General features: G+C 39.5%; 1 protein-coding gene across 1 annotated transcript in view; it reads left to right on the forward strand.

Moving 5' to 3' along the window:
* The window catches only part of FARP2 (FERM, RhoGEF and pleckstrin domain protein 2), a 67821-nt gene that overhangs the window by 10576 nt on the left and 43899 nt on the right, over positions 1-13346 (forward strand). Inside the window, exons 2-4 of the mRNA XM_010023863.1 lie at positions 8425-8529; positions 9897-9939; positions 11931-12009. Coding sequence (XP_010022165.1) covers positions 8425-8529; positions 9897-9939; positions 11931-12009 — 227 coding nt within the window. The remainder of the gene's footprint in view (positions 1-8424; positions 8530-9896; positions 9940-11930; positions 12010-13346) is intronic.

The following is a 13346-nucleotide window of genomic DNA, read 5'->3' on the forward strand; positions in this document are numbered from 1 at the left end:
TTTCCTTGATTTTTTAAAAACTATTTCCTTCAGGAAGGCTTCCTCAAAGTGATGTGCCATCCTGGAGTACCGTAACACCTCACAGGGAAAGCCCAGATCAAATATGGGTGATGTGGGCATGAATGATGGTTTTGAGGCACAGGCATAATTAGAAAGACTTGCAGTTTTAGTGATTTTTTTATTTTTTTTTTTTTTAATGAACAAAGGGAAGCAAAGTATTGTCTGTGTTTAAAATTACTTAAAACTCAGTGGTTTTATTTATATACATATAGATATATATGAAATTATGCAGTGTAAGTTTCTAGACTACTGACAGTCTAAACATGTGAAGTGGCCGGGCATGTTAGAGGGAATGAGTGTAGGAAGGTGCAGTGGTTTGCACAAGTATGTAACAAAGTTCAGGGGTAGAGGGGGAAGTGAATTCGTAGTCTTCTAACTTCTAGTTTCTTAGCTTTATTATACTGATTTACAGCTTGCATGAACAAAGGAGGTGCTTAGATGTTCTGTTAAACTCTTGAAGTGGAAAAAGGCTTTGAAAATGGCTAATAATGGCATACTGCACATTCTGACAGCAGGTAAATTTTGTAACTAGGCACTTGTATCTGCCCTTTCAAGTGTGCACACAATGTTTGAGGAAAACTCTTGAGTGTTGCAATGCTCTGGCCCTTTGCAGCTTATTTTAATCATAGAATCATAGCATCATAGAATAGTTTGGGTTGGAAGGGACCTTCAAAGGTCATCTAGTCCAGCCCCCTGCAATGAGCAGGGACACCTTGAACTAGATCAGGTTGCCCAGAAATAGTACATGTTGTAAAAAAAATCCCCCAGCATCATAGCTAGTGCAGTTTTCTGGCATTGCCACTGCTGTGATCCTCGCTGCAGCATGGGATCAGCCACTCCAAAGCAACTGCTTTCCATGATACTGTTGCCACTGTCATCTGAATGTTTGATTATTAGCAAGCATCAACTCTGGTTCTAAATTGTCAAGCAGTAGCATCCTATGAAATGCTTTCCAACGATGTGGTCCAGGGTTTTCATTTGGGTGACTTACCTTTTCCCCAGGTGATCTAGAGCATTGTATGAACCAGAGGCATTGGGGGTTTATGATTTTCTCTCCAAGTAATGAAAGTGACCAAGAATTTCTGCTCGACATGTGGCTCTTCTGTGTGCTGTGTATAGAGCACTTGGGGACCACATGTTGGTTGACCACTGTGTTAACAGTGGTGCCATTTTGTTTGTCTCTGAGCACAATGTGTTTTATTTCTAGTGCTCCAGTTACTTCAGTACAAGAACACCTTTGAAACTTGAGAACGTTTTCTGTCTCTGCATGCTGTCTACTTAAGTATACGTTTCCTGATCTTGTTCACGTAATTCATTCTGTCTTGGAGATCTTTTTCCTTGTCAAGAAAATACTGTTTTCCTGCTTTCAGGCATCCAGCAAGTCTAGCCACTCTGGAAAAGCATGTTTGTTGAGTAGAGCCAGTTCATTTGGCATTGAAGTGCTTTAACACTGCTTGAGCCTTCAAATGATCACCAGTTTTAAAGCTAACCATATTTAAATGAGACAGAGGTTTACATTTCTAGAATAATTTGTCTGGCAAATATGAGGGGGGAGTCTTGGGATTATTTTTCTTAAAACAAAAAAATTATGCCCAATATGCCATGTAATAATGTAACTTAAAATAGGTCAGAAATTTATATTTGGCTTTCCAGCTTCCATATTTGAGTAAATGGGATTTCAATGCCATGTAGAAATACTGTGACTCAGAATAATTAAAAAAAAAAAAAGTAGTGTATTTTCAAGATAAAAGTCACAGAATGGTTTGGGTTGGAAGGGACCTTAAGGGTCATACAGTTTCAACCCCCTGCCATGGGCAGGGACACATTCCCCTAGACCAGGTTGCTCCAAGCCCCATCCAAGCTGACCTTGAACAGTGCCAGGGATGGGGCAGCCACAGCTTCTCTGGGCAACCCGAGCCAGGGCCTCGCCACCTCATAGTGAGGAATTTCTTCCTAAATCTAGTCTAAATCTCCCCTGTGTCAGCTCAAAGCCATTCCCCCTTGTCCTGTCACTATAGGCCCTTGCAAAAAGTCCCTCTCCAGATTTCCTGTAGTCACCCTTTATGCACTAGAAGCTGCTCTAAGGGTTCCCCAGAGCCATCTCTTTTCCGGGCTGAACAAGCTATCTGAATTTGTGAAGAAGTTACAAAATAATTTTCAAGATGGCAGTGTATTCCCAAAATTCAGCCTTATGACCATGAAGTAAGAAATGCCACTAAACTGTGGGTTGGTGTGATGTGGATGTTCATGTTGCTCTGATGGCAGTGCTTTCTGGTGGCTGCCCTGCTGGCACAGTTGCGGTGCAGACTGCCAGCATGGGAAATGAGGTCTGGTGATGGGCTTGGGAGGAGCCAGGGCTCACAAAATCACAGACTGGTTTGGGTTAGAAGGAACCTTAAAACTCATCTAATTCCAACCCACTGCCACGGGCAGGGACACCTTCCACTGGGTCGAGTTGCTTACAGCTCAGTCTGACCTGGCACAGTGTAGGAGGGCTGCTGCAGCAAATGGGAAAGCTCCGGTGCTGGCAGATGGACCATGCTCCCTCAGGTGCAGAAAAAAGTTTGTCCCTGTGATTAGTATAGAAAAATGGAAGAAATTTCACAAACTTACATGTGTGGTAGATTGACTTCTGTAGCTCTTTACCCAATTCTGGAAGAAACCAGGATTGTCATCTTCACTAAGTGGCAGGTAAGGACTGTAGGGGTGTGAAGCAATGTGGAGCACCTTGAATGAGAGTGCTCATTGAATCCTCTATGTCAAATCCCCCTACATCACAGGATGTGTGTGCAATGCTCTCTAAGTTGTTAAATGCACTGCAAACTCTTTTTGGTGGCGTATGCAGTAAAATAACCTGTAGTCGGGACCTGTCAGTATATGAGTCAATAAAACAAATAAATGTATTTAAAATAGTTTTCTTCACAAAGTAGTAAAAGAAAAATTGAAATAATTGAAGCTGAAAGTTATTATTAAATGCTTCAGATAAGCAAAATGAAATAATGTTTAAGCAATATTTGGCTGAGCACATGAAACCAGAGTTTGATACGTCTGTTGTTACCAGTACTCGTTTTTGTGAGGAGGTAGGAGCCGTTTTCGTCTGAGTTACTTGTTCCAATCAAAATTGAAGGAACAAATAAAGTACTGAAGAGGAAGACAATACTTACTTTTCCAGTCTGTGGATTAAAAACTAGATATGGAGCCCTAAGGTCGTGAAAACAAAAAGTTAATGAATGGGATTCCTTTCCCATCTTACATTATTTCCTTCTTTCTAATGTGGTTTAAATGTACACCCTGTATTCATAAATGCAGTTTTTGTTTATATGTGGCATTATTGATAGTTATTAATAGGGAGTTTTGAAGGCGTTTTTTATGCATCACACTGCATTTGGACAGAGATCTAACAGATTACAAAAGGGCTCTAGATAAACAGAGCTATAAACTCACTGAGTTGTTTGTTTATTTTTCGTTAAGAAAGGAAATAACAAGTCTGGTGTAACACTGTGTTAGTTGCTGGTTATATATATATATATTTTTTTTTTTAATTTGCCAAAAGATGAGAAATCACTTTTTCATTAGGAAGACCACTAAAGTGCACCAAAAGACAGGAAAATGAAAATACCTGTGAATGGTGAAGGAGTCTTTGTTGAAATCAGTTTGGTTTCTTTCCTTGCTGGCACTTCTCTTTGGCTGCTCATGGAGCACTCAGTGTTGGCTGCTTGTCAGTGCTGATGTCAAATATAAACTTCTAACTCTCACGTAGATACACTGTTTACTGGAGGATTTAGTCTCTCAACAACTGCAGATTTCTGTAACTCAAAATCCAAGCTCAGCTGGTGTTTGCTGAAGTGCCTTTTCTGGCTGCCTAAGAGTTTTTCTGTTTTAATCCTATGCTTTACAATTCTTTTGTTCCCAAACTATTGGTTTTGGATTGACATACGTTACCCACCTCCCCAGCTTAACTGCTGCCAAAAGTGGATTTTGGTTTTCAAAAGTCTAAGCAAGAGCAGTTTGTCCATTTTGGAATATGAGATTACTACTCATTATGAAAATACTGGGGTTTTTAGGTTTTTAAGTTAAAATACGTGGACATGTTTGGGAGTTACAGAGGAAGAATTCGTTTGGATAATAGCGAATGATGGTCTACTGAAAATCATATGCTATGCATTCCTACTTCGTGTTTCTGTCTTCCTAAGCTAAAATGCTATGGCAGATAGAGGATCTGCCATGTAGGTAGTGATATTTGGGAAAATGGGAAATAACTGGGTTGATAAACAAAAATAACTGTCATTCAACTGTTCTGTCCTACAGATTGTTAACAATGAATGTGTTTACTTTTCTGAGTAAAAACAGATACCTCCTTCATTCCAGAAACTTAAGCTTGAAATGTTTGTTCCTATTAGTTTCAATTCCTGCCTGATGCTGGCTTAGCACTGAGTGTGGTCTGAAGGCATTACTCCTCCTCTGTGCGAGTAGGGAATTGCCATTGAGCTGGGTCACTAGGGAAGGCTTTTGTTAGCTGCCTGTTTAATTTTTCCCCTGTTTCTTTCTTTTTTATCTGGAATAAATAAGTAATTCAGTAATATCAGCTGTTGCTGTCTTGGCAGAATATAAAGGGTAATTGAGAAGTTTGGAATGGGAAGTATGCCATGTTGGAAATTCGTATTGAAAACAGGACCTTTCTGAAACACATTCAGGCAGCTTCTTGCCCTGATGTCAAAATTACAGTAATTAAGTACTTAGTTGAAAGATTTTTCTTTGTGCTGCTTTCATACAGATTAAACAGTGATGTGGAGCTGCCCACTATATAACTTTCATTTTTGTCCACTTCAAAACATGAAGCTTTTTGGAAAGGATGGTTGTAAATGTAATAAGCAATTTGAGTAACTAAATAGCTCTAAGAAGTGTTTTTCCCCACAGCATTTGAGACATGATAATAAAAGTTTGTATTCTGTCTCAAGCTTTTGTAGCCCATTTTAATTTTAAAATAAAATCATTGTTGATAGCCCATTCAAAATAATATTTCACTTCCAACATTTCGGTGACACCTTTGTAATTCGATCAGTTGTAAAGTGCTCCCAGCTCAAACTGCCTTATTTCTTCATCTCCAGTGGCAGGAGAGAGGTGCCAGGGGTATGTATGACATACAGCTTCCCTTCTTGGGAGAAATGAAGACAGCTGGACTGTCATCAGGCATGGAACTTGATGGAGCCACAGAAGTAACTCTGATTAAATGCTGCACATGGGAGAAACCCATGTATTATTATCTGATATTAATGCCTGTGTATAACTAGCCATGAACACGACACAGTTTCCTTAATCAACAGAGCCCACAGTTCACTGTAAAACTTGTCTGTTACCAGATGAATTTCACAAATTAACCCAAATTTATTAGTGCTAACAGAAGGTGGTTGGAACCAGAATTACTGCTTATTTCACAAATGAGAAGTCAGAGACTTGAGGTTACAGGGCATCTGTTCAATAGCTTCTAGGGCAGGCTGGTATGTCCCATCTTCTGCAGGTGGAAGTATGTGAGCTGGGTCACGGTATCACTGCATCCCCACAAATACCACTGGCTAAAAAGTATTCCTTTCACAAATCTCTTGTGCCAGTGAACAGTAGGCATACAATAATAATAACTGTATGAGTGACAGTACCTTAAAAAAAGAAGTCCTACTATACTGAAGGATTTTTTTTTTTGTTAGTATTTTAAGGTTTATTCACAAGTGCAAAGCAAGAAATGTATTTCATTTGAAAGTTCAAAATTTAATTTTCAAAGTGCCTTTCTCCAGGAGCATGTGTGTCCTGTGGCAAGGAGTCTCTAATGTGCTTGAGGAACGTGCCTGTAGACAGAAGAGCAAGCATGTTATTTACTGAAGATGCAGCTTACCATTACCTGTATCATTCCTTATTTTGTTGTCGTTTAAAAACTAAAATCCATATCCACAGACTCTTCTACAAGCACAGATTTTGCCTAAAAAAATTCAACTGTCGTCTTACCAAAAAAAAAAAAAAAAAGCCATTTTAGACATCACAAAACTTGCCCAGAAAGCAGAGAACACTCCTCATCACATTGTGTCATCTCCCAACCAGACATCTTTGTATCCACTGAAGTGATGAAGAACTGGATAATTTCTCCTGACTTGCAGTTCTGTTTGGGGTTTTCAGCATCAGTGGCCTGATATAGCATGATACCAAGGTTTATAAACAAATGGTTGTTTATGCCAGGTGAATTCACCTGATCTATGCTTCACACCCATGGTTGCCCTTACAGGCAATCACGACTTGCAAAAGCGTGAATGAGAAGGAAGTGCCAATCTTGTATCATTCTCTGTCCTGTTTCTGTGCTTTCCTCCTTGGTTATAGTGTCGGATTCAGACAGCTCCATTCACATCAGCGTGACTACCAAAGCTATGTCAGATTTGTAGTACTGCATAGCTGTCACGCTTTTTCCTCACTGAAGTTTTTCTTTTTTTAAGTGATACAGAGGTATTTAGCTGAATTGCGCAGTTCTAAAAACGTCAACAGTTAATCTCTTCCCTGTAAGAAGCAATTACTCTTGAATTTTTATGCATCTCAGTAATGTGAAACAATTTCCGCAGCTTTCACCTTATTTTTTACTTTTTAAAACCCTCTTTGTTTTAACCTAAAGTGGCCCATTCTTTCTGTTAGATTGTTTCATTTGCATTTTATTAGTTTATTCTAGTTCTATTGGTAATTTATTATGCTGCCTAATACTTTTGAAAGACTGTTCTGAATTTAAAGAGTCAACTACTGAGCTGTATGCCTGCTTTTATGGGAAAGTCATAGAGTCTTCCGTCATTCTGACTTTTAAAGTAAACAAGACCTCGGTGGCATGAATGCCTGAGGCATGTTCTGCTGGATAACCCTGGCGGAGCTATGCTGGACCCTTTTGCCACAGATGCAGGATTACTTGCATGGTCCAAGGCAGAATGCGGCTATCAGTGACCATGCTGCCTCCCACTGTACTCTGCTAGATTTTGTGTCTTTGCCCGTAACTTAACTTTGAAAAGAGGGCTAGTGAGTAGATTCATAGTTTCTTCAGGGATTCATAGCAAATGACTGCATGGAAATCGTGGCGTGAGAGGAGGGTGTTTGGGTTCCCACTGGTTTCTTTACAGGGAACTGTAGCCTTCCCGTTTCTTAACAGAATAAATACTATCACTTTGGCTTTTCTTGAACACTGTTGTAGAAAAAAAAGTTAGGGTTTTTCAAATATGTTCACAGAATCACAGAATAGCTTGAGTTGGAAGGGACCTTGAAGCTCATTTAGTTCCAACCCCCTGCCATGGGCAGGGACACCTTCCGCTAGACCAGATTACTCCAAGCCCAGTCCAACCTGGCCTTGAACACTGCCAGGGATGGGGCAGCCACAGCTTCTCTGGGCAACCTGTGCCTGTGTCTCACCACTTCATAGGGAAGAATTTCTTCTTAATACCTAATCTAAATTTCCCCTCTGTTATCTTAAAGCCATTCCCCCTTGTCCTGACACTACATGCCCTTGTAAAAAGTCTCCTGAGAGTGGAGTATAGGGGGAGAATCCCCTTCCTCAACCTGCTGGTCACACTCCTTTTGGTGCAGCCCCAGACACGGTTGGTTTTCTGGGCTGCAAGTGCACACTGCCAGTTCCTTTTGCAGAAGCTGAGTTCTAGTTCTATCAGCAAAGGCCTTGAATGTGCTGTGATGAGCAGCCTCCACTCGGTCCCCGTGATCCCTGGCAGCGGTCAGCCTGGTCCTGTGAAGGCTGCCTGTGCAGCTCTTGCTTTCCACTGAGGCTGCCTGGGCCTTTCTAGGTCAGTGGTAAATTCTGGTTGGATGCAAACTGCCCTGTGCCAGCCTGCCTTGGCTGTCTTGGCCTTGCTCAGAGCATCTGCACAGGTTTCAAGTCTTGCTGGTGTAAAAGTTGCAGGGGGCTGAGTGGTTCCTGGTGTTGGTATAAGTGAGGGGGTGGCAGGGTTTTGGCAGCCCCTGCTTTAGCCCACTGCAACTGGGGGAGAGCCACCCTGTCCAGCTACACAAACAAATGATGCTGGTTTATGGAAGGAGCTGCAATTAGTGTGCAGCTGATCTAGTCTGGTCTCATAGCTGACCCAGCTTTGAGCAGGAGGTTGGATGTAGACCTCCAGTAACCCCTTCCAGACTGAGTCCTTCTGTGGAAGTGGTTAGCATGGGGCCATGCCTGTGTATTGGATGTTTTCATGTTAGAGATAAGCATAATTTGAAAAACCTTTGTGATATTTTTCTGCAGTTTCTAAAGATGCTATGATTATTTTTTTTTTATTATTAGTTTGCTGTAAACTTACTTATATTAATGTAATTGTTTGGGGTTTTTTTTAACTTTTTTAGTCAAAATGTTATGGCCAGGCTTTATTGACTGAAGTTTACAAGCATCTGAATTTGATTGAATCAGACTACTTTGGGATTGAGTTCCAGAACATCCAGTCATATTGGGTATGTACAGTTCCTGATGCACTTGGTATAATAAAAAGATTGGGTGAATGTGGTTGTTTGAGTGTCAAAAGTTTCAAAGTCTGCTGGCGTGTCCTGTAGGATTATCTCTTTGATTCCTGTAAATCCGCTTCACTCACCAGAACAATGACAACTAATAAAGCAGAGGGGAGGAATCAGACTCTGCTTCTTGTTAAACCTCAAGAAAATGTATAAAGCAGTTAAATAGTTGCTGGTGTTCCCACTTTCAGGGACATGAATAAAAAACTCCTTCCCTCTGAAAGGGGAAACATCAACTGAAAGTGTAGTCACTTGTGGAGCACTTACAAAATGGCATTACAGTGTGTGATTTTGGTAGTGTTCATATTTATCTTCAGTTAATTGAGTCGTTAATATCCCTAAAGAGTCATTATGAAACACTTTCTAATAAATACAAACCTCAGCAAACACAGACCTGCAAGCTTTTAAATTAATTGATCTAGATAAATACTGACGGTCTGCAAGCCTCCTAGTTGCTTATCCTGTACCATGCAAAGAGGGCAATATGGCTTCTAAACTAGAGAATGTTCCCAAAACTGTCTTTATGTTTTTTCTATTACTTTTTCTAGTTTTAGGACTTACACATAGAAAATGTTATTGAGAACATAAAGAATGCTAATAGCATTAATACATGCTGGTCTTGAACCAAGGAAATACAGTAAAGCTTGTTTAGTTTCCATTTCTCTAATCAGGTTCTTCAAATCCTCAGCTCTCTCTCAGACAGAGAAGTAACTAGTAAGAACCAAACATAATTGTCTTGTTACAATTTATTGTTTAGAGGGGTGGGGAGAAAGAAAAGTTGAGCATCTGGAATACTTCAGTATTAGTTTTATGGATGCATCTTTTACAAGAACAGCAATAGTTTTTCTTTAAAAATGTGCTTGTTGAAAAAGAAAAAAAATGCAAAATTAATATTGAATAAAAATCTTTAAGTGGGGAGGTAAGAGAGATGGACAAAGCATAGAAAGGAAAAAAAAAAAGTTGGACCTTGTCATGTTCTCCAGACCTTCTGTAATTCTGTAGCCTGGCTCCTGTGTGTGTGTTTTGGCATGATTTCTGTCTTCTTGGCAGGTCTGGTGTGCTTTTGCTGACTTGGCTCTTCTGTCCAGATGAGCTTTAAGCACAGCTCAGTGGTTTTTCTATTGATGCATGATAAATGTGAAATCAAATAGATAAGTACACTTTTTTAAAAGCAAAGGAATTGCTGCCATACTCCAGTGAGGAAGAAATGCCTACTCATAAATTACTGCTTGATTTGAATTTCCTTTTGATGTTTTCATACTGTATTCAAATACCAATGTCAGTTTGTAATTTTTTCTCTTTAATTTCAGATTTGGCTGGAGCCTATGAAACCTATTATTAAACAAGTACGACGTAAGTACTTTTTAAAAAGGAAGTTTTCCTTAATTTGCATCTGCTTTACATGGGTTGCTTTCACAATTACTACTTGATTTACTGGTTATGCTTCCCTGAAAATTGTACTTGGTAGGGGTGATAGTGGTTCCTGTTCGGGCATGCAAACCTGATGCTTTTAATACGTAGTATGTGGTGGGTGGAATGGAAACTTACTGAAGGTAGGATTCTTTCTGTGTGATAAATATCTACACAGATTGGGTCAGCTGGTGTTACGTTGAAGTGAAACATAACACTTGCTGTTTGTGAGCTTTTGTAAGTCGTGTTGTCTTACGATGGAAAGAAAAAGGAATATTCTGGCTTACTACACCTGTTGCATGGGAGGAGGCAGCATCCGCAGTACTGAAATCCTGTCTAAGAGCTGATACACCTTTCAGAAGGGCTGCAACAAAACTATACTCAGAGCTTGCTGACAAACAGGGAATTTCAGTGGAGTGGGTATTCCCATGTCATTCTCAAACACTCTCTCAGGGTGCTTGGGAGCAGTTTTGCTAAGAGAGCAGAGGTGGGGATCTGCAGCTTCAGAGTCGTTTTTGCTTTAGTTGTGAAATTTGTTTCTGTTCTTTGGCCAGGAGGATATTGCAATAGCAGTGCTATCTTTGCTTTATGCGACTCTAAAAAGTAATACAAGATGCACTTTAAAGGCTAAATATAATTGAAGAATACTGTATGCTAGTTCTTCAGACGTTGAAAGAATAGATCAAACTTTCTTTTTTCCTTTTAGAACAGGGTTAAGCTGTTTGCTTGTTTATGTAGGGCTTTGTGAAGGAACAAGACCAGAAGGGGTGAGATGTATTCCTACTCTTTCAAAATCTCAATTGAAAAATGTTGAAAATTAGTACTGGGAGGTAGTTCTGAGTTACTCTTCTGCCTCAAACCGATTGCCAGAAAGTGAAATATCACCAATTCTAGCTAGATTTTTTTTTAACCTTAAGGTCATGGTTTTAACTTCTACCAACATTGTTTTTAAGCAGAAGAGCCATACCACCTACAAAAGAAGGCTTTCTTAGTAGAGTATTTAATACTTCCACTCTATTTCAACCCAATTGTTAGAATGCCATCTGCTTATATACTCCATGCATTTAGGCTTTTTTTGTTTTTCCAGTGCTCCTGGCTGGAAGGAATTACGTGTTAGTCAAAAGATCTGGTGGACCGCAGGTCTGCAATGTCTCTTGGTTACTCTTTCCATATCTTTTTTTATACCATATCAATGGTATATATAAATCTATACCGTATCAATGGTATAGAGTGGTACTGGGGAAACTTGGCTTTAGACCACAGGCTGATGTCCGTGTGTTTCCTGATGGTACATATGTTGCTCTAAAATAGTCTAAACCCATGGGGATGTGCTAAAATTTATGCCTGCTCTTCTGCATAGTTGCAGTGGGGTTTTCTTGTTATAAAATGTTACATTACTGTAACATTCTGTTTAGATAAATTAGTTTTTTCCCTGTTGACAAGGGCAGTGTTAAAAATGGGAGGACATGGGTATTAACGGGCACGCTGGGAGCCATGTGGAGCCAGCTGGGTCTAGCCAGACTTGTGGATTCAGTTCATCAGCCACTCTAGTGGTGGTGTTTGGTGCTGGGAGAGCCTGTGGGATGCGTCTCCACCTTCCGCCCCTTCTGGGAACCTCTCACTGTGATGCTTTTGTGTGGAGTCAGGTAGTTGCTTTGGGGTATTACAGTTTTCATGGTCCACAGAACTGTTTTTACAGCATTGAGGCTGCAGACTTGCCTTGGAAGTAGTATAGGTAGTTTTCAGAGGAACTGCCTGCTGCATCTCCATTGCTGTGGACAATCTATAGCCCATAGGCCTGCTATTGTTAGCTGGCAAGCTGAAAGCTGGCTGGTCTTCATGCGTGTTTTATTTCTCTGCATGCTGGAAAACATAATATGCATGTGCTTATGAGGAAGGATTGTTTTTTGTGAAATTACAACCTTTTCTTACAGGACCAAAGACTACAATGCTTCGTCTAGCCGTAAAGTTTTTCCCTCCAGACCCGGGTCAGTTGCAAGAAGAATATACTAGGTAAAGTATTTTTTAAAGATAGTTGATTTGCATTACTTATAATATAAGAGAAAGGTAAGGGCAGAAGGATACTGTATCTGTATCTAAACAGAACTTACATTGAAGATGAGCCAAAGAGCACTTTTCATTACTTAGTGTCACAGTTTTATCAGATACATGTTGGCAGATGACTGTTATCAGAAAAAATATTGTTGAAAACAGAAGACAGTCCAGGACAGGGTTTGCCAAACACTGTCATGTCAAAAGAGACAGGATATAGAGGAAATGCTAAAATCTATAAACAGGACCTATATAAAATAATCAGTACCTGTTTTAATAAATGATTTATCATTTAAACTTCTGAAGTCCATACTTCAAGTATTCTACAACTAGCAAACACGCTTTACGGTTCACCTTTTTTCACTAGTGCTCATCATGAGTAACTTCTGCTGATTGCTAACTCTTTGGTAAATTAAGCAGACCTTAATCTACTTGCTAGCATCTGGGAACATACGTTGAAGTCTGTGCCTCTAACAAGGACATTACTCAGGATTTTAGTGTTTAAAGAGCTCATTTAGTGCTTCTCCCAGTTGTACTACTTCTAATTGGAATTCCTTTTAGAGATCCATGGAGGTTTCTTATTATCCTTCAGACTTACTTTAGAGGAAAGATGCACAATAACTGCTGTGATATGGTACGATTGTATCTTGTAATAATAAATAATACCTAAATATTTCATTTGCTCCCAATTTTGTTATGTTAATTGCTGTTTCTTATAGGAATTTCATTAGGAACACAGCTTTTGGGAACAAGAACTGTATTTTTGCCCATTAATGAAGCATTTTTTGTGGAATTCTGGTCTGTGCTTAGAGCATGTAGGTGTTTTGTAATGCTGTTAATGTAATGTACACTTTATAATAAGTGTATTGCAGAATTCCTTCATACATTCGTAAAAATATATTAAAATCAGGTTAGGTTACAAAATCGGTCTTACCAGCATACTTTCAAGGCTGCCATGCTTTTCTTCTATCCTTGTGTGTTTTGCAGGCAGCTTATTACTTACACAAAACTGTTGGACAGAGATCTATTCCTCTTTAACAACTAATTGGAAAATACTTTAGTTAAATGAGTACAGGAGTGTAAGAAAAGGAAATTTCATTTCTTACTGTCTTCATAGACTGCTAACATTATAAACCTGGAAAATACAACCAGTGAGTAAATTAATTGAGTGCTAGCACAAATGCTCATTATTTTTCCTAACAAAATAATAGAATCAGTGATGTTCTTCCATCTTTTTTTCTAATAGATAAAATCACATGAAGTGTTCGTTAAGTTTCTTTCCAGCTAAAAATGACAGC

Source organism: Nestor notabilis, unplaced genomic scaffold, assembly GCF_000696875.1.
Source record: "Nestor notabilis isolate BGI_N333 unplaced genomic scaffold, ASM69687v1 scaffold521, whole genome shotgun sequence".
Lineage (NCBI taxonomy): Eukaryota > Metazoa > Chordata > Aves > Psittaciformes > Psittacidae > Nestor > Nestor notabilis.